Source organism: Delphinus delphis, chromosome 8 (assembly GCF_949987515.2).
Source record: "Delphinus delphis chromosome 8, mDelDel1.2, whole genome shotgun sequence".
Lineage (NCBI taxonomy): Eukaryota > Metazoa > Chordata > Mammalia > Artiodactyla > Delphinidae > Delphinus > Delphinus delphis.
In genome coordinates, this window is record NC_082690.1 from 71955217 (window position 1) to 71975376 (window position 20160).

Genomic DNA, 20160 nt, shown 5'->3' on the forward strand with positions numbered 1-20160 from the left:
TCATCTCAATGAGGCCCTCCCTGAGGAAAACCATTCCCTTTAGAGTAGTTCTTTTCCCTCCCAACACAGTATCCTATTGATTATCCTCATAACATATAGTCTATCATTTTCCTTTATTTTTAAAATCCCATACTCCTTCCCTCTGCCTTCGCTATTGATAACCATGTTTGTTTTCATGTCTGTGAGTGTTTCTGTTTTGTAAATAAGTTCATTTGTACTATTTTTTAGATTCCACATAAAAGTGATACCATGTAATATTTGTCTTTCTGTCTGATTTAGTATGATAATCTCTGGGTCCATCCATGTTGCTGAAATGGCATTATTTCATTCTTTTTTATGGCTAACATTCGATTGCATATATAGATATATATATATAGATATAAAAACATCTTTATCCATTCATCTGTTGATGGACACTTAGGTTGCTTCCATGTCTTGGCTACTGTAAATAGTGCCACTATGAACATTAGGATGCGTGTATCTTTTCAAATTAGAGCTTTTGTCTTTTCCGGATATACGCCCAGGAGTGGGATTGCTGATCATATGGTAACTCTATTTTTAATTTTTTTTAATTTTTTTTTTTTTTTTTTTTTTTTGCGGTACGTGGGCCTCTCACTGTTGTGGCCTCTCCCGTTGCGGAGCACAGGTTCCGGACGCGCAGGCTCAGCGGCCATGGCTCACGGGCCCAGCCGCTCCACGGCATGTGGGATCTTCCTGGACCGGGGCACGAACCCGCGTCCCCTGCATCGGCAGGCGGACTCTCAACCACTGCGCCACCAGGGAAGCCCTATTTTTAATTTTTTAAGGAACCTCCATCCTGTTTTCCATAGTGGCTGCACCAATTTACATTCCTATCAACAGTGTGGGAGGAATCCCTTTTCTCCGCACCCTCTCCAGCATGTATTATTTGTAGACTTTTTGATGATGGCTATTATAACCGATGTGAAGTGATACTTAATAGTTTTAATATGCATTTCTTTAATAATTAGCGGTGTTGAGCATCTTTTCATGTGCCTGTTGGCCATCTGTATGTCTTCTTTGGAGAAATGTCTGTTTAGGTCTTCTGCCCATTTTTTGATTGGACTGTTTGTTTTCGTTAGAGTTGTATGAGCTGTTTGTATATTTTGGAAATTAAGCCCGTGTCGGCTGCATCATTTGCAAATATTTTCTCCCATAGGTTGTCTTTGGTTGATTTGGTTTATGGTTTCCTTTGCTATGCAAAAGCTTATGTTTGATTAGGTCCCATTTGTTTATTTCTATTGCCTTGGGAGACTGACCTAAGAAAATATTGCTATGATTTATGTCAGAGAATGTTTTGCTTATGTTCTCTTCTAGGGAGTTTTATGGTGTCATGTCTGATACTAAGTCTTTAAGCCATTTTGAGTTTACTTTTGTGTACGGTGTGAGGGTGTATTCTAACTTCATTCATTTACATGCAGCTGTCCAGCTTTCCCAGCACCACTTGCTGAAGACTCTTCTCCATTGTATATTCTTCCCTCCTTTGTCGAAGATTAATTGACTGTAGGTGTGTGGGTTTATTTCTGGGCTCTCTGTTCTGTTCCATTGATCTGTATGTTTGTTTTTGTGCTTTCATTTTTCCTTTCTAGTTGTTTGGTTGTCTGCCTCCAATAAATGTGAACTCTTAGATTGTTCATTGCTTTCACCTCCAGCACCAAGAACAGTGCCTAACTAGGCAGTCAATAATATTTTTAAAGAATGAATCTAAAGAAGTAATTTTTTCCTCATGAAGATGTGTAGACTACAAACTTTATTTCAGGAGGCATAGCGGGAAGAGTAAGATTTGGCAATCTAGACCTGGATTACCATACATCTGTGTGTGATTTGGATCAAATCACTTTCTTAGTTATACATGAGGTTTTTGAGTACTCAAGCATTGCCAGCATGATTTGCCCTCAGCCCGCTAACTCATCACACTTATGTCTTGTAGTAGAATGATTTGAAGGATATCTGTGATATAACCAATACTAGTATTGGATTGTTTTGAGAATACCACTCTGGTTTTAAAAAAAATCATTTAAAAAAATCAGTTGTTAAAAAGACCATACAATTTTTCTAATAAGGATATAGGAATGTTGACTCAAATATTTATTCATGGTATAGGAATTATAACTATTGTTTCAGGGTTTTTTGTTTGTTTTAGTCATGTTTAAGCCCTCCACTAGTTTTCAATTCTTTATCTGGCCATGTTTGTATATTCAGTAATAATAAAGATAAAATATGATGTGTATAAATTTTAATCAAATGATATTTACCTTCTATTGCCTTTAAATGTGGCATGCTTTTTGGAGAACTTGTTAATTAAAACCTTCTGATTTTTCAAAGGCAAAAAAGGGAAAATTATAATTTCACTATCTAAAAAAAGTGTTAACACATTTATTAAAGGCAGAGGTTCCATGATCAAATGGTTTCTAAAAATTGATTGTATGAGCTTCTAAACATTTTATTGAGGTAAAATTCACATACCATAAAATCCACTAGAGTAACCATTTTAAAGTGTATAATCCAGTGCCTTTTAGCACATTTACAGTGTTGTGCAACCATCACCACTAATTCCAGGAATTTTCACTAAAAAGCTTTCTGGGCTTCCCTGGTGGCACAGTGGTTAAGAATCCACCTGCCAATGCAGGGGACGCGAGTTCAAGCCCTGGTCCGGGAAGATCCCACATGCCGCAGAGCAGCTAAGCCCGTGTGCCGCAACTACTGAGTCTGCGCTCTAGAGCCCGTGTGCTACAGCTACTGAAGCCTGCGCACCTAGAGCCTGTGCTCTGCAACAAGAGAAGCCACCGCAATGAGAAGCCCGCACACCGCAACGAAGAGTAGACCCCGCTCTCTGCAACCAGAGAAGAGCCAGTGCACAGCAACGAAGACCCAACGCAGCCAAAAAATAATTTTTTTTAAAAAAAAGCTTTCTATTCTAGACAAATACCATATGATATCACTTATATGTGGAATCTAAAATATGACACAAATTAACCTATCTATGGAACAGAATCAGGGACACAGAGAATAGACTGGTGGCTGCCAAGGGGGAGGATAGGAGTGGGAGTTTGGGATTAACAGATGCAAACTGGTATATATAGAATGGATAAACAACAAGGTCCTACTGTATAGCACAGGGAACTATAGTCAATATCCTGTGATAAACTATAATGGAAAAGAATATGAAAAAGAATGTATATATATATATATATATATATGTATAACTGAGTCACTTTGCTGTACATCAATAACATTGTAATTCAACCATACTTCAATAAAAAATAAATCTAAAAAAAGCTTTCTGTTCCTTAAGCAATCACTCTTCAGTATCCCGTCCCCCACAGTCCCTGGCAACCACTAATCTGCTTTGTCTCCTTGGATTTGCCTATTCTGGACTTTTCATATAAATTAAATCATACAGTATGTGGCTTTTTATATGTTGTTTCTTCCATTAGCATGTTTTCAAGGTTCATCCATATTGTAGTATGTATCAATGCTCCATATCTTTTAATGGCTGAATAATATTTCATCATAGGGATATACCATTTTGTTTTATCCATTCATCAGTTGATGGATATTTGGCTTGTTTCTACTTTTTGACCACTATGAATAATGCTGCTATGAACATTTGTGCACAAGTATTTGAGTACCTGTTTTCAGTTCTCTTGGAGATTACATATCATATGAATTGCTGGGTCATAGGGGTAACTATGTTTGTATGTATGTATGTATGTATTTATTTTTGGCTGCGTTGGGTCTTCGTTGCTGCGCGCGGGCTTTCTCTAGTTGCGGCGAGTGGGGGCTACTCTTCCTTGCAGTGCGCGGGCTTCTCATTGCAGTGACTTCTCTTGTGGTAGAGCACGGGCTCCACGCGCGTGGGCTTCAGTAATTGTGGCACGTGGGCTCCAGTAGTTGTAGCTCACGGGCTGTAGAGCACAGGCTCAGTAGTTGTGGCACACGGAATTAGTTGCTCCGCGGCATATGGGATCTTCCCGGACCAGGGGTCGAAGCCGTGTCCCCGGCGTTGGCAGGTGGATTCTTAACCACTGCACCACCGGGGAAGCTATGTTTAACTTTTTGAGAACTGCCAGTGTTTTCCACAGCAGCTGGCACCATTTTACATTCCTACCAGCAGTGTACGAGGGCACCAATTTCTCCACATCCTCACAAACACTTAACTTTTTAAATTCTAGCTATCCTAGTGGGTGTGAATTGGTATCTCAATGTAGTTTTGTATTTCCCTAATGACTGAGATATTGAGCATCTTTTCATGTGATTGTCGGCCATTCTGGAAAAACGTCTGTTCAAAAGTCCTTTGCCCATTTAAAAATTGAGTTTGCTTTCTCTTTAATTTTAAGAGTGCTTTATGTATTCCAGATACCAGGTCCTTATCAGGTATATGTGAATATTCTCTCCAATTCTGTGAGTTGTCTTTTTACTTTATTAATAGTGTCCTTGATGCACAGTTTGTAATTTTGATGAAAACCAATCTATTTTTCTTTTGTTGCTTGTGTTTTTTGTGACATAAGAAACCCTGTCTAATTCTCGGTTACAAAGATGTACACTTATGTTTTCTTCTAAGAATTTTATAATTTTAGTTATGTTTAGGTCTTTGATCCATTTTGAATTGATTTTTGTATATGTTGTAAGAGACCTATTTCACTTTTTTGCATGTGGTTATCTAATTGTCTCAGCCCCATTTGTTGAAAAAGAACTATTCTTTCCACACTGATCCTGGCAGTCTTGTGTCTTTTCTGGATCATGATTCAAATAAACAAACAAAAAAAAAACCAAATAGAAGTGAAAAATACAATAACCCAAATTAAAAACTCAATGAATGGGTTAAACAGTTGAAGAGAGAAGTAGTGAATTGGAAAAGAAGTCACAATAAATTATTCAGAACTGAAGAAAGTTACTGATCCATAGACTTAAGAATCCTAAATAGAAAAAAATAAAGATATCTACACCTAGGCACATCATCATTAATATAGATCAAACAAAATTAGCCCTAAGGTAATAATTGTTGAAGGTGTGTGACAGGATTCATTCATGGAGTTCATTATACTGTTGTCTAACTTTGTCTAAAATTTGCGTGATAAAGTGTTTCAACACAGTAAGGGTAAAATAAAGTTGTTTTGTTTCTGACACAAACTGAGTTTATCAACCAAAGAAACTGGCTCTAATTAAGTTATTGCTCTTTCATGGTCTCTGGCCCTTTTACATGTTATCTCTAGGATCAGAGAACCACAACCTCATTGGTATCATTCCAGGATGGAGGTATGGTATTAAGAATCTACATTTTCTGTTCTGAAGATAGTATAGTAATAGCCATGCTATAGACATAGTTAATATTTAAGTAAATTACCAAAGGCCAGGGACCGTACTCACAGAAGCATTTCACTTCTATGAAATGATGATGGGGTTTAACAAAGTGGCAATCCAGACCTTCCACAAACCACACTTAGAAGTCAGACACACTATTTGGACATTTTTAGGGGCAGATCACAGGCCAGTTCTGAAATTCAGGATTATCTGAATCTAATAAACTCCTGGGTTGGATGCAAAGAATAGCAACAGTGAGCTCATACCAGAGTTTTGAACCAAAAATGTTAATATGTGGATGAGGAAAGAAATCATAGCATGGGGACTTCCCTGGTGGTCCAGTGGTTAAGACTTTGCCTTCCAATGCAGGGGGTGTGGGTTTGATCCCTGGTCAGGGAGCCAAGATCCCACATGGCTCGCGGCCAAAAAACCAAAACATAAAACAGAAGCAATAATGTAACAAATTCCGTAAAGACTTTAAAAATGATCCACATCAAAAAAAAATCTTAAAAAAAAAAAAGAAATGATAGCAGAGTTCCTTTGTTCCAGAAATATTTTAATACAATTGTAGTACAGTTATGAAGTCACATTCAATCCACTGAATATATTCAAGGTATTAATAAAAATATTATACATCTTTATTAACTACCTTAACATAATTAAAGTATTTGGTTCTTACAGATGAGACTAACTGCCATATTTATTCATATTTGCATTGCTAGTCAAACAGCATGTAAGTAAATCCATGGATTATGGTAGTGGGGCTTGATTCCTTTTTGATCTGAAGTCTAAGTATCAAATTTAATGTTTTCTTTTTTAAATGCCACATGAATCCTAGAAAGAACAGTCAACCAATTTAAGGCAAGATATTGAAACTTTTACACAACATTAATTTGAAAAGATGAAAGAATACTTTATCAAACATCATACATGCCTTAACATTTAGATACCTACAGATTCTTATAAAGGCAGTAATAAAAACATCAGTGCAAGTTCTACATTGGGTTCCTCAGTAGAGAAAATAATAGGTTCTTCGAGTAAACCATTATTTTCAAATCCCAAAACACTGCGAGGGTAAAAAATTCTTTTGGTGTACGACTTAAGCATAACTATTTTTACTCAGTAAAGATAGGTATAAAACACTGTGATTATACATAAAAATTAGTGTCTTGGCTAGTTTGTTTAAACTTTTGTTTCAGATTTACTTTAATGCAAGCTTTAAAAAGTGTTTAAAAAAACATTTAAAAATTTACTGATAGTAAGTAGTGCAAAGAGGCGCCTCTGTCATTTTTTTGTTTGTTTTTGGTAAGGGCTGAAGATTAGCGTTCACAAAGAAATAACTTATATTTAAAATATATTTAACGTGTGTTTTTTTAATGACCAAAGAAGGCACATAATGAGTTAAATTAAGCGAAAGATTACCACTTGTTTTGAACTCTGGTTAACTATACAGAGTGTGTAATATACATTTTTGGTTAAAAAGTCCATATTTCTTGTAATTGAAAAGTGACATCACATTTTCTAACTCTACTATTTGGATAAAAGACACTGCTATAACAGATTGCAAACAGGCAGTATACACTGAGTCCAAGTAACAGTGACCTTTTACCAAGACAGTACTTTTTTTTCTTTTTTTTCTTTTTTTTTTTAACAGTGGCTAAGTGACAATTCATGGAATGGAATTAGGTCTTAAAAACAAGTGAAAATATCTAGTACTTCTTCACATTTGCAAAGCTACTTACACACTTTAAGGAAATGTTAACTGTATGTGGAAAAAGCAAATAAACAGCGGTGTTTTGATCTGCCTTTTAATTAACTTATTAAATAGACAACACATTTTAATATAAAAAAAGACATTCATATATCATACGGGGTTTCCTACAAGTGGACCATTAGTGTTAGGCACCAAAAATTTCAAGTTTTTTTTTTAACCTGTCCCACTGATACATTCTCAACTCTTCTTTGTCTGCTCTGCAGGTATCACCATTTACATTAAACATTTGCACAGTTAATAAAAATTCTGTTCTGGGCAACTGAATCGGAGATTGTCCTTCCTTTCTTGGTATTTTTCATTGAATATTTTGTCAGTTATCTCACAGCAACTAGATTGCTACAGTGTCTTACCACTTAAAAGTGAATTCCTATTCTAGCCATGAGAATTAATATTATATATACCTATTTATCCAAACTAAACACAAAATTATGTGTGAAGTTGAATGAATAATAAAAGTGAACCCTGTTCTTAATGGTTACTATAGAATGATTTCAATCATGTCCCTTATGATTCTAAATCTCATTATATTAAGGAAAGTAATTCATGCGAATGTAAAATGTTTACAAAGGTAAGTAAGACAGTGTACAAGACAAACTGTGCCATAAAGGTCTACATTAAAATTTAGTCTGGACCCTAGAGTTCTTGTCCTGGGCTTCTTGTGAAGAGTCTGCCCTACTCATGGAGTTCTTCTACCGAACAGGAATGGACACTTGAGGGAATATTTTCTCTCGTTTAATGAGGGGTGGAGTGTAGATTTATGGAGGTAAAATTACCAAACTTCAGTTCACCCTCCTGGGAATAAATGTAGGATTATAATGGAATGATGGAATATAGTGTACATCTATGTTGATTACTCTCATTCAGTTACTGGGCAACGAAAACATAAAACAAATAAAATGGCTGATGTTTAAATAACTAATAAGTCACACATCTGAAGTACAGAAAATGATCTATCTGTGGGAAAAGCATTAGTAAAGTTACATTAATTTCTTGTCTTTAGTAAAAAGGAAGTCAAAACTACTTACTATTAAGTCAGGAAAAAACTCAGAATGAAGTGCCAGAGAAGCATATGAAGTTAAGGCACCATTATTTACAACTTCAGTGATTGGCACTTATTCTGAAAAAGGTTTTAAAGACGTGAATAATAAAAAGCAATGTTATTTTCCCCTACTTCTATCAACTACTTAGTAGTTCTTAACATAACTATTTATTATTTGTGCTTTGCTTTTCAGCCCTGTGAATAGCAGCTGCATTTTATGGTAACACCCTGCACCTTTCCTCTCCTTTGGTGTTTGTGAACATACACAGTGGTAAAGGCTGTAAAAGGTGCAAAACAGGAAAACAAACATGCTATGTCTGTGTAAGAAACAATGCAAAATAGATGGTTGAACTGACAATACTATCAGACCACACTAAAGCTATTACTCAAGAAAGGATTAACTCCTTCACCAACTCAAAGTCTTTTTCAGGACTTATTATATATTAAGTTTAGGATTTACAGCATTCTATACAATGACTTTAAAACAGCAATGGAGTCAACAAATTCATAAAAGTTAAGTAACTGTTGGTCCAACAGATGTGTTGAAATGCAGCAAGTACATTTACTTTATAATTTCTGTCCAGTATAAAAATATTATACAAAGTTCACGTGTGTCTGCACATGTTTATAACTATTCTTGCTTCCAAAGCTCAGAAATTCACTAGCTTACAAATAGGTTGCTGCAGTCAGCTGATACCACTTAACTGTCTCTTTGCTTAAGTTGAAATCTTTCAAAGGCAGGGTTATTCCACCCAAGAAAAAATTCTCCCGCAGAGATTCTGCACTGAGTACACTTAGCTGAAGTTCTCTCTGTCTTAGGGTTTCTTTGCTATATCCACTGTACACAAGCTATAGCAAAGGCAAAAAGAAACAGCAGATTACAAATTATTTATTTGTCCGGTTTCTAGGATTATTTTACATAAAAACATAAGTGAGATTATTAGTCAAAGAGTGACTACAACTAATGACATTGATTATGACATCTGGTAGAATATGTATCATACTTTAGATGCACATTTTGTATTTCAGGAGTCTTGGATTGTATTATCATTCCTCTGAGTGTCTGACAGGAATGCACAAAGCAGAAAATTATTATTAGCTAAAAACTAAAAACATGGTTTTTCTGAAATGGAGGTATGGGGAAGGAAAATTACATGGCAGCCTGCCTTAAGATAATTTAATAGATCATCTTTAAAAGAGAAATGGAAGGAAGAGAATGGAAGAAAAAGAGAGTAGAAGGAAGCAAGTTGGGATAGTGTAATCGTAACTATTTTACAGAAAGTGAGGGACTAAAATTTCCTTTTGTTGTCTTTATTCTGTTGGATTTTATATACCATGAAGTGATAATTTCTGATTATCCATAATTCAGTGCAAAATCACCAATTACAAATGTAGTTTATAGCAAATCTGGAGTGTTGTAAGGTTATTCTCTTTCAAACACTGCATGCAACACAATTTTTTTCTTTTCAAGAAAGCCTCACCATAACTTCTGAGCAACATCTCCTTAATCTAGTTCTCACTGTTTGACTAAAAGGACTAAAAAAATGACCACATTTCAGTTTCTTGAAAGTATAACACTAACTAGAAGAAAAGCCTCTACTACTTTTTGAGAATACCAATTGGTCTTCTCCAAACATTTTATATGCTTTTAAAAAGGGCTGAAAGGGTATTCTGTGGTTTTAATAAATTTATAACCTTGATGAAACTTCAGAATTATTTGCTTCCAAATCTCTATCCAGACATTTTTGTGTGGATATAATGTTAATGTACACAAAAAATGTGGTTATTATCCCAAACTAGTAGTTGACTAAGGGTTAGCGCATTTTAATAGATTAGTAAATTTATAAGTTGACCATGAGTGGCTCAGCAAAGTCACAGTTCTACTCCCCACTGTTCAGCTGATGTTTCGCTTACTGCTTTCAGTTCAGATCACTCTATTTTGCAAGAGTTGTTGACAGACTAAGACAAATTAGAAGGAGGATGATTTTGAAACTACCTCCTATCAAACCAAGGTAAAGGTCCTGAAGATGTTTCAACAGAATAAAGAGGAAGGGCATTTGAACTTCAGTTATCTCAAGGGCTGCCATGTAGAAGGAAGAACAGAGCATTTGTGTGGTTTCAAGAGGTACAACTGAGACATACAGGTGCAAACTAGAGGGAGTGAAGATTTCAGCTCAGTAAAGAAAATGATCTAAGAGTTGGAGCTGCCCAAAACAAACTGGATGGCCTGGAAGTATTTCAGCACAGATTAGACATCCACTTTTTGAAAGGGTTTAAGCACAAGAAGGGTAGTTGAATAATGGCCCCTAAGATCTTTTTAAAGCCTAAGGATCTATGATCAAAGGTTCAATTCTGCATCATTTTGTTAAATACCATTGGACTGCTAGTGGTTTGCCTTACGAGTACAATAAATAGTTCAGCTACTGATAGCTAAAAAATTTTAAGTGCTTAAAATTAAAAATCTTAAAACAACAAATCTAGGAAATTTTTAGAAATGATTTTAACTTACCATTTCATTGAATGTCGGATTCCTAGTTTTTCGTGAAATTTTGGTTTTACGTTTGGATGTTTTGTGGGTATCTGGAAGTAGGTATGTCTTGACATACGGATTTGGGTCAGCCCCATCTTCAGTAACCTATAAAGAAAAGCATTCCCTTAACAGTAATGTTTCCTACCAAGGTATAGGTTTCCTCTACAATCATCATTATTTGTAATCACTCACAAGGTCTTTGATGTGCATCACCATGATGAAAAGAGTGCCATTTCGGTAAGAGACAGATAATTTCACTGCTCCTCCTATTTGGCCTGGAGTAGGACTGAAGGAACCTGCATCTGAAAATACAAATATGTTCATCTTTATTTTATGTTGCTTGCAGTGGTTCAAGCTGCAACAAAAGTTTTTGCTCTAATTCCAGGACCATCACATGTTGGAGAAAAGAAGGTAAGAACCTGGTAGAACATTGATACACACTTCTTTAGTAATCACACTCCATTAGGAAAATTATGTTTATCCAGAAATCAACTGGCTTAGAAAGAATACCCTCCTCTCATTCTCACTGTTTACAGACAGTAACCCACTGTCACTCTACCACATCCATCGAGAAGTTACAGACTTGCAGGTCATAGGGAAGTCATGAATTATCAATAAAGAGAAAAATATTCTCACCGGCAGACCTAGCTACTCCTTCAGCTTTCTCATCACGAAGTAAAGGGTGGAAAAAGGTACAAACAAGATCACACTAAGGTGGAAGAGGAAAAAAAAAGACTCATTAATTTAAATACTATGCAGCACAGAAAAGTATGTTGTTATTTTTCAGTTAGGATAGTCACCTCTGCTACATCCGTTGAAGCACTCATCAAACTCTGTAAATAACTGTTTAACTCAATTTTTCTTTTGGCTGCTACATCTTTTATGTGTGTTCTCCCTAGAACCATCCTATTAGGAAAGCTACAAAAGAAAAAAAGTAGTGGAATTTAAATTATTTCATCTGGGAGTATTTATAGAATCAAGTATAATACTTAGAAATATTCTTTTATACACTTAAATACAAAGTGGAGTCTTAATTCACTATAAAGTTATTTTTGGATTTCTTTTCCAAGTACTAGAGACGAGACAGTTCAGGTATATATTATCCTTTTATGACCTTGGTACAAAACGTACATTGGTAATATGCATATGTATTACTTATTTCCTACTTATTTCTACTCAAGATTAATCATTCACAAATTTGCAGACCTTATCCTCCAAAATAATCATTATGCAATCAGCCACAGCTATCATTGATACCAGTAAAATCCACAAATGCCACAGGGCTCAAATCAAGTTCATCTTAACTCTGCTTATTTTGGTGGCAGTGGTGAAATGAGACTGCACATGGAAATAAACTCTGATACCCACTTTGCTGCCTCATTTTCAAAATCTAATCTTGAGAAGAATGGGAGCAATTCAACACAGGACATCTACTGGTCATTAGCTACCTTAAGAATTGAAGGTTTCCAAAGGGTATCAAATACAAACCTAAACACTAACATTTTGATTAGTGATCAGTGCCTCAGTTTATTGTTTTTCAGAGGAGCTCAATATGGCCGTAATAGATTATTCCTGCAGTGATTTAGAAAGCTAGAAATTTACACAAACATGTAAACTTAAACATATTTTAAGTTTAAGATCTTAATCATTCATTCAAGAAAAACTCAGTTCCTTATGTCTAGTACTGTGTCAGGCTCTTGTGATACAAAGGAAAATTAGCTGCACACGGTCCATAGTACAGTATCTTACACTAGCTTAACACAAAGCTTTTGACCTATACTTGGTAATAAAGAAATTGTTTCCTATAAAACAAGATTAATGTACAAGGATGAGAACATACCCTGGTAACTTCCAAAGTGGAAAAATAATACTGAGCTTATTGTGAAGTTCCTGAAACTCGTCAAATGTCCGGAATACAAATGATGGCTCAAGCTGTCCTTCCCTCAAAATTCGGACTACGTAAATCTGAAAAGAAATCACACCCCTGACACATTAGATTTATAATACAACCTTTCTTGATAGACAGTTTTCAGCTTGACCATTATATGTACCAAGTGCTTTTCACTTTGCAATATATATGTCACCAACAGGAAACAGCAAATATAAAAGTCAAGGTATTTATAGCATATCTAACTACATTCTAAGAGTAACCTTCTTAACTATTGTCTAAATAAATAAGAACTGGAATGTGAAAGTCATTCTATTTCTAGGGTTAAATATAAATGTCCTTCCAAATTTGTAAGTGTAGTGCATTTTCAGTGAAAATATTAAGTTAATTCATTTATGAGAGCAAATGAGAAGGCAAAACTTAGGGCAACTGGGAGATGGGGGAAAACATGTCTTACTGGATATTTACACTATCAATATATTATAAAGTACTTAAAGAGTAAAATGCTGGTGCACAGAGAGTCAGATATATCTGCAGAAGACCAGAAATAAATTCAGGGATACAAACTTACTTTATTTAAAGGTGGCATTATAAATCATTGGGGGGAAAGAATGGACTATTCAGTTAAATGGTATCCTAAAATACTCAGTAAACATAAAAATTTATTAAGAATAGTGAAGTCACTTTTAAAATCTAGCAATTTGTCAAAAATTTAAAGGCTGACAGTGCTGTAAAGTTATCCAACAAAAATATTAGCACAAAAATAACAGCAAAAAAGATGATAATGCTATACTATTTGGGGCGGGGGGAGCACACTAAAGATCCTGTTTTTGTTCAAAAAGCCCAACTTTATGTGCATGTTTTATAATCATCCCTGGAGAGTGGAATGAGAACTTAGATTTTTACTTTACGTGCTTCTATATTGGTTGAGTTTGTTACACTGAGCAAGGTTTACCTTTGAAATTAAAAACGAAGATAAGGAAGGAGAAAAGCAAAATAGCACCACCCTTTCAGTCTTGTCTCTGAAAAGAAGAGTATCGTTTGTCCTTCATGCTTCTGGAGCAAATTTACCAAGAAATAAACACCAAAAAACAATTAGGGATGCTCCAAGTATACTTATTAATTTTTGGACCATCCATGGAAGAAAGAAGTATGAAAAGAACAAATGCTTGAACTTTAGCAGAGTCAGTGAAGTAAGTAGGAAAGGACAAAAATAATGCACGCATGAGTGTCTACAGATACAGAACCAAACTTACATAATGTTTATCTGGGTTGTACTTCTTATGGTAAGTGAAAACAGAGACTTCTTTGATTCGACCATCTTGTCTAAAGGAGTATGTTTTGGGTGAAAATGAAAGGATGGGCTCATCATTGGAAGGAAGACCAGAAAAACGCAACTGAGCAAGGTTGTGAATGAAGAAGTTAAACTTTGTGGCAATGCTTCCCAAACTTGATTCAATCAGCCTATGAGATAATCAGACAATGTGTTAACATTAAAGTTCATAAGAAAACATTCTCAATTATTTTAACAATAAAAGATGAAAAACACTTTTATTCATTTAAAAATACTGAGTAGATTCTCACTTTGTCAAGGAATGAGAATCAAAAAGAGAGTCAAAAAGTAAAGGTCAGGGAACCTCACACAAAAGTTTTTGCCTTGCTATGGAACTGAATGTTTGTGTCCCCCAAAATTCAAATGTTAAAGCCCCAACCCCACAGGGCCTTTATGGAGTTAGTCTCCTTATAAGAATGACTTTCTTCCTCCTTTTTCTTCTCCTCCCTCCTTCATCTTCAAGCTTGAACCCTCACCAGGAAGCAAATAGGCTGGCACCTTGATCTTGGACTTCCCAGGCTCCAGAACAATGAGAAGACTAATTTCCTTTGTTTAAGCCACCTTGTTTATGGTGTATTGTTATGGCAGGTCAAGCCGACTAATACTTACATGCCTGCTTTATAGTTTTGCCCAGGGGAGCCAACAAATCTCAAAAAAACAAAACAAAACCCATCAATACCTAAATTATCAGGATTAGTTTGGAAGGCTATATAAAAGTCAGCTTCCTTCAATTCAATTCAGCCCAGACTCTTGAGACTAGGGAAGTCCAGTCCAGTGTTTTCTACCTCTTCTCCACTGAGAGGAAGAAGGCAAGAGAAAAAGGAAAGAAAAGAATATGAGCTCATGTGCTCCTCCCTGCTGTGGCGTTTAATGAGGTGGTACCACTAGTCTGTGACCAACCTGGTCACCAGACCTTTAGAACATATTTGCCAGGAAGATCTGCTTCTAAAGTAATAATCACAAGTTCAAATGCCACTTATTGGTATATGTGTTTCAAGTACTACGTCATATAACAACAATTTACTACAGCAGTGACCCAGAGTTCACTGTTTTAAGCACTTATGGTATCCATGAAAATTGTTATGGCAGAATCCTGAAAAATACATTAGTAGAGATATCATTTTAGAAAAAAACCTTGTATGTGATACTGTAGAAAATATGTTTTGCAGAAATGATTCATAAATGGGATGTTTAGAATTGAAATCATATACTAAATAAAACTTGAGATCTTTTTTTTTTTTCCCCCGGTACGCAGGCCTCTCACTGTTGTGGCCTCTCCCATTGCGGAGCACAGGCTCCGGATGCGCAGGCTCAGAGGCCATGGCTCACGGGCCCAGCCGCTCCATGGCACGTGGGATCTTCCCGGACCGGGGCATGAACCCGCGTCCCCTGCATTGGCAGGCGCACTCTCAACCACTGCGCCACCAGGGAAGCCCCAAGATGATATTTTGAGAGAAGTAAATTTTTTTTTTTGGCCACGCCACACGGCTTGCTGGATCTTAGTTCCCCAACCAGGGATTGAACCCAGGCCACTGCAGTGAAAGCACCGAGTCCTAACCACTGGACTTCCAGGGAATTCCTGAAATAAATGTATTTTTTAAAGTGCTATTGCCGATGCTTCACATTTATTCAGTAAATAAACTTTTGATAAACCTATTTGCTAGTACTGTGAATCACAATTTTTTCCTATAAGTCAGAATTTTGATATATAGCATTTGTTTAAACTAAGGAAAACAAATCAAGGTTAAACAGTGTGTGCCTTCTCTAATATACTTAAATATACCTTACCTAGTAAAGAAAATTGTAGCTTCTGCATCTGTAGTTTGGGGTTGAAGTGCATCTCTAACATATTTCAAATCTCGAATACTTGTAAGTTCTGGTAACCCTGAAGGAATCATCTTTAGAAAGGATAAAAGGTTTGTGAGTTAAATTTTTTAAAAGTCTGTTCCTCACCCCTCCCTAAAAGCTGGCCAAGTAATCAGAAATAAAGCAAACAAACCAAAACAATCACAGTTTTAAAGAGTCTGTTAGTGTTTTAGGGACTGATTCTCTCATAAATAAGAAAAATCTTGGCCAAGAAGATCAATTGTTGCAAGTCACAGCCAGTTTATGGAATAAACGCTGTGAAATCCAGGTCTTTTGTGTAGTCCTCTGTTTCTACATCAATTTCAGTCACAATAATCATAGGGGTTTTTTTTGGTTTGTTTTTACTTAATATACAACCAGAAAAGCACGGAAATCTTAAAAGCACAGCTTAATGAATGTCCAAAATTTGAATACATCCAGATTAAGACATAAAACATTTACCAGTATCCCAGATGATACTCTCAGGGTCCCTTCCAGTTACTATTACTACTCATCCCCAGGGTACCCACTCTATCTAGTGACTTATTTTTTTATTTTATATAAATGGTGTCTGGCATATTTCACATGGCAGCAATTTTAAAATATTTCGGTAATAATATGACACTTGAAACTACAATAAATTATATTCCAAAAATCACAAAATATCTATTTTTAGATACTGAAACACAGAACCATTCATTTAAAATTAATTAAATGCTTGTAAAGAACAGAGTTACCAGTGAAAGCAGGTTAAGAAAGAGGTTTGTTTGCTTTCTTATCAAGTTGTAGGCTTGACAGCAGAGGTCCACAAACAACTGGAAACGAATGGTGGGCTTCTCACCCCCATTAATGACATATGCCATATCAGAGGTCAGCACAAAAGGAGCCCGATCCCTATTTAAAAAGAAAGTACATACAAAATATTATTTACAGAAGATATTCAAATAAGTGCTATTGCTATTACATGGCTATTGAACTAAAGCTATCTGAGCCATAGCAGTTTCTAAGTGGGTAACTTAGTATCAGGCAGTTCTGAATTTGCATAATTCTTAAAAATTCACATTTCCCCAGGAAAGCCATCATATAATCTCATTATTTAGGTAGAATTTATATATATTTCCAAGGTGATATTTATCAATCCACCCACAGCCAAACAGAGATCAAATATTAGTTACAAACAAATATAGAGAAAAAATTTGTACTCGTTGCCATTATATAAATGGGAACATTTCTAATAGGTACCACTAACTAGATAAAATAAAATACACCTTAACTCATTTCAAAGGTTACACACACATACTCATTCTTTCTGTTACATGGTAAAGTCATCTTTTAGAGCCTTTTTCATCCCTAGTTACGCTCAAAGGGAGCTACAAGGCAAAGAACAGCAAGAAAAAAAGCAAAGTTTGGGGCATTAACTTGGTTTTTTTTTGAAGTTGATTTTTTAAAATTGTAGTTGATATACAATATTATATGTTACATGTATAATATAGTGATTCACAATTTTTAAAGATTACACTCCATTTATAGTTATAAAACTGGCTATATTCCCTGTGTTGTATATCCTTGTAGCTTATTTTATATGTAATAGTTGGGGACATTAACTTGTGAAATAGGAAGTGCCTCTATTTTCTTTAGCAATAATAACAATATTAGTACCTTTTGAAGCTACCAAACATCTGTGCGTGGCCCAAAAACTTTCCAAAGTCAATGTGAAACATGTGTCCTGTGCTTCGAAGCATTATATTGTCATTGTGTCGATCACAGATACCTAAAACATAGGTGGCTACACAGCATCCAGCACAAGAATAGATAAAATTCTCAGAAGCCTATAATAAAGATACAGAATTATCTTAGGAAAAAGATTATTTTTAAAGGAGGCAGGGTAACAAAGATTAAAGTAATTTATCACTTGTTGAAAACACTATTATAATTCACTTTCTCAATAGCTTGTAAACTGGGTTATGGTAGCAGAAGCCAGTTTTTTTAAAAGCAAACACCCTTCTAAAAGTGGTTATTGCCCCTTCTCTCTAGCTTTTGTCTTTCAACAAACAGGTAGAGATCCTGTCAGTCCCTACTTAGGGTACACTCTGCCTTTGACCGTCTTTTAAGCATCATGTTTGTGGAACCCTGCTCTTCACAGGCTCTGCTACTTACCGCAAGTGGTAACATTGGGACAAAGATTAATCTAAATAAAGGAATATTTTTTCCCCTTTTTTGGCTTGTAGGAATGGCATGTGTAAAGAAAGTAAGCTTATATCTTTAAACATCCAATAATATAATGAATGTGTCTTGTTGTCCATTTAGTGACTCCTTATGTGTCATCTGCAAGTTTCTCAAAGATGGAAGACTTTCTTTCACTTTAGTCCTGCCTGTCCTGGGGATTAAATTAATAATATAATATCACAAAGAAGGATACAAGTTGTATACAATGAGTATTTGTAAAGCAAATACTAAAGCACATGCATTTAGTTTATTCTCAAGATACTACATTTCTGAACGGAACAGTCATGTGGCTCTACAGGTCCATGTGATTAATTTTATTCCATAACCCCCTAGAAATCTTTAGTGGTGATGATGATGATGACGATAACAGCATATGTTTACACAGCACTTATCACAAAACCAGGCATTGCACTAGTCTCTTTCTATACACACACCAGAGTATATGTGTGTGTGTATGTACATATTAAACTTATTTAAAATGCCACAACAAAACATGATGTAAATACTATTATTACTGCTATTTTACGTATGAGAGAAACAAAAACAGAAAGATTATTCGCCCAAGATCACATCACTGTTAAGTAGCAGAGCCAAGATTCAAACCCAGGCAACGAGATTCCACTATGTTATATTCCCTCTTATTTAGCAAAGCACACAGAAGAGCCAAGTGCATGAAAGCCATTCAAAGTATGTTACTTGACAATTATTTTGGGTCAAATAACTTATTCAGAATCACAGAGCCAATATTACTGTAAACAAATATTAGCTTCTTTCCCCAAACCACGAAGAATTAAGAAAAGGGAGAGCTCTTAAATAGTGTAAAAGACCAACAAAGAACAAAATTCCTCTGCTTTACTTTCACAGGTCAACAGATAGCATTTGTACGTATCTATCTGTAAATACGATACATTAATGATTTGACATAAACTAGGATCTCATTAAAACTGAGAAAAATTCACAACTTAAACTAAATGACTAGTCATCAGAGCTGGAAAATGAAAGCACTTAAGACCTATGTAACACATTTTTGACGGTAATTTAGAATACAGAGACTAGCTAATCACCTTTTCATATTCCTCTTCAGAGGGATTGTATTTCCTCAGCCACTCTGCAAGTGGTTTATCTTTAAAGGATCCAGTCACACCATATTCCACTTGGATTTTCCTGAGGGTATCTGAAGCAGGAACTAGCTCCACCATGCCTTTAAAAACAAAATATTAAGATATGTGAAAATGTCCCCCAAATTTATAGCTTTTGATGTTTGATATAAGATACCAGCTAACAATCAACATTTAAAAAAAAAGTCAACTCTGGCAGCCCATGCTAGAAAATGTGAGAAATCAAAATTATTTTTTATTTTCATAAGTACCCAAGATATAGGGCTTCCCTAGTGGCACAGTGGTTGAGAGTCCGCCTGCTGATGCAGGGGACACGGGTTCGTGCCCCGGTCCGGGAAGATCCCACATGCCGTGGAGCAGCTAGGCCCGTGAGCCATGGCCACTGAGCCTGCGCGTCCGGAGCCTGTGCCCCACAACGGGAGAGGCCACAACAGTGAGAGGCCCGCATACCGCAAAAAAAAAAAAAAAAAAAAAGTACCCAAGATATAAAATTGAATTTGACTATTTCAGACTTTGTCTGTACATCCATGTGCTACCCACACAAAGAATAAGAATAACAACTTTAACTGCAAACTAGATAATACTGACCTCATCAATAAAGTTACTTACAAGATATATGCTGTCCCATTTTGCACAAAAAACTTTCTCTAGTCATGTACTTGGGCAATATAAGAGTGTTTCAGAGTACATTAAGCCCTTTCAAAGGGAAGAACAGATGAAGATTGTCTTTGTGATATGTTTGAGTCTCAAGTACATGTTTTGTCTTCCTTACTGAAATGTAAATGCTGTGCTTAGGTAGAAAAATCTCAAAAATATGTTTTTAAAGACAAAATCCACATAGAGAACTGTACCTTTTGTTTAAAAGAAAGTATTATGCATGTTGGAATATATACAAAATAGTCTCAGAAAGGGAATTCCCTGGTGGTCCAGTGGTTAGGACTCTGCATTTCCACTGCAGGGGGCACGGGTTCGATCGCTGGTTGGGGAACTAAGATCCCGTGTGCCGTGTGGTGTGGCCAAAAACATTTTTAAAAAAGAATAAAAACATAGTCTCAGAAAGCTATGTAAGCAGTTATATTTTGAGA

The 20160-nt window shown here is 35.7% G+C and overlaps 1 protein-coding gene across 5 annotated transcripts in view; it reads right to left on the bottom strand.

Annotated features, from left to right (window-relative positions):
* PIK3C2A (phosphatidylinositol-4-phosphate 3-kinase catalytic subunit type 2 alpha) overlaps positions 1 to 20160 on the bottom strand; it is a 110521-nt gene that overhangs the window by 695 nt on the left and 89666 nt on the right. The window contains exons 23-34 of one of the 5 annotated variants that reach the window (XR_009520394.1): positions 19022 to 19158; positions 17391 to 17560; positions 16469 to 16625; positions 15675 to 15784; positions 13810 to 14017; positions 12506 to 12630; positions 11466 to 11583; positions 11302 to 11374; positions 10858 to 10967; positions 10645 to 10770; positions 8122 to 8213; positions 5864 to 6156 (exon numbers count right to left, since the gene is read on the bottom strand). Coding sequence is in view for 4 of the 5 variants with exons in the window: in XM_060018558.1 (XP_059874541.1) it covers positions 8802 to 8984; positions 10645 to 10770; positions 10858 to 10967; positions 11302 to 11374; positions 11466 to 11583; positions 12506 to 12630; positions 13810 to 14017; positions 15675 to 15784; positions 16469 to 16625; positions 17391 to 17560; positions 19022 to 19158 (1517 nt within the window). In the remaining variant the exon portion in view is untranslated. Of the gene's footprint in view, positions 1 to 5863; positions 6157 to 8121; positions 8985 to 9014; positions 9199 to 10644; positions 10771 to 10857; positions 10968 to 11301; positions 11375 to 11465; positions 11584 to 12505; positions 12631 to 13809; positions 14018 to 15674; positions 15785 to 16468; positions 16626 to 17390; positions 17561 to 19021; positions 19159 to 20160 lie in introns of those variants that run through there. The other 4 variants (XM_060018562.1, XM_060018558.1, XM_060018560.1 and 1 more) reach the window with 4 other exon arrangements.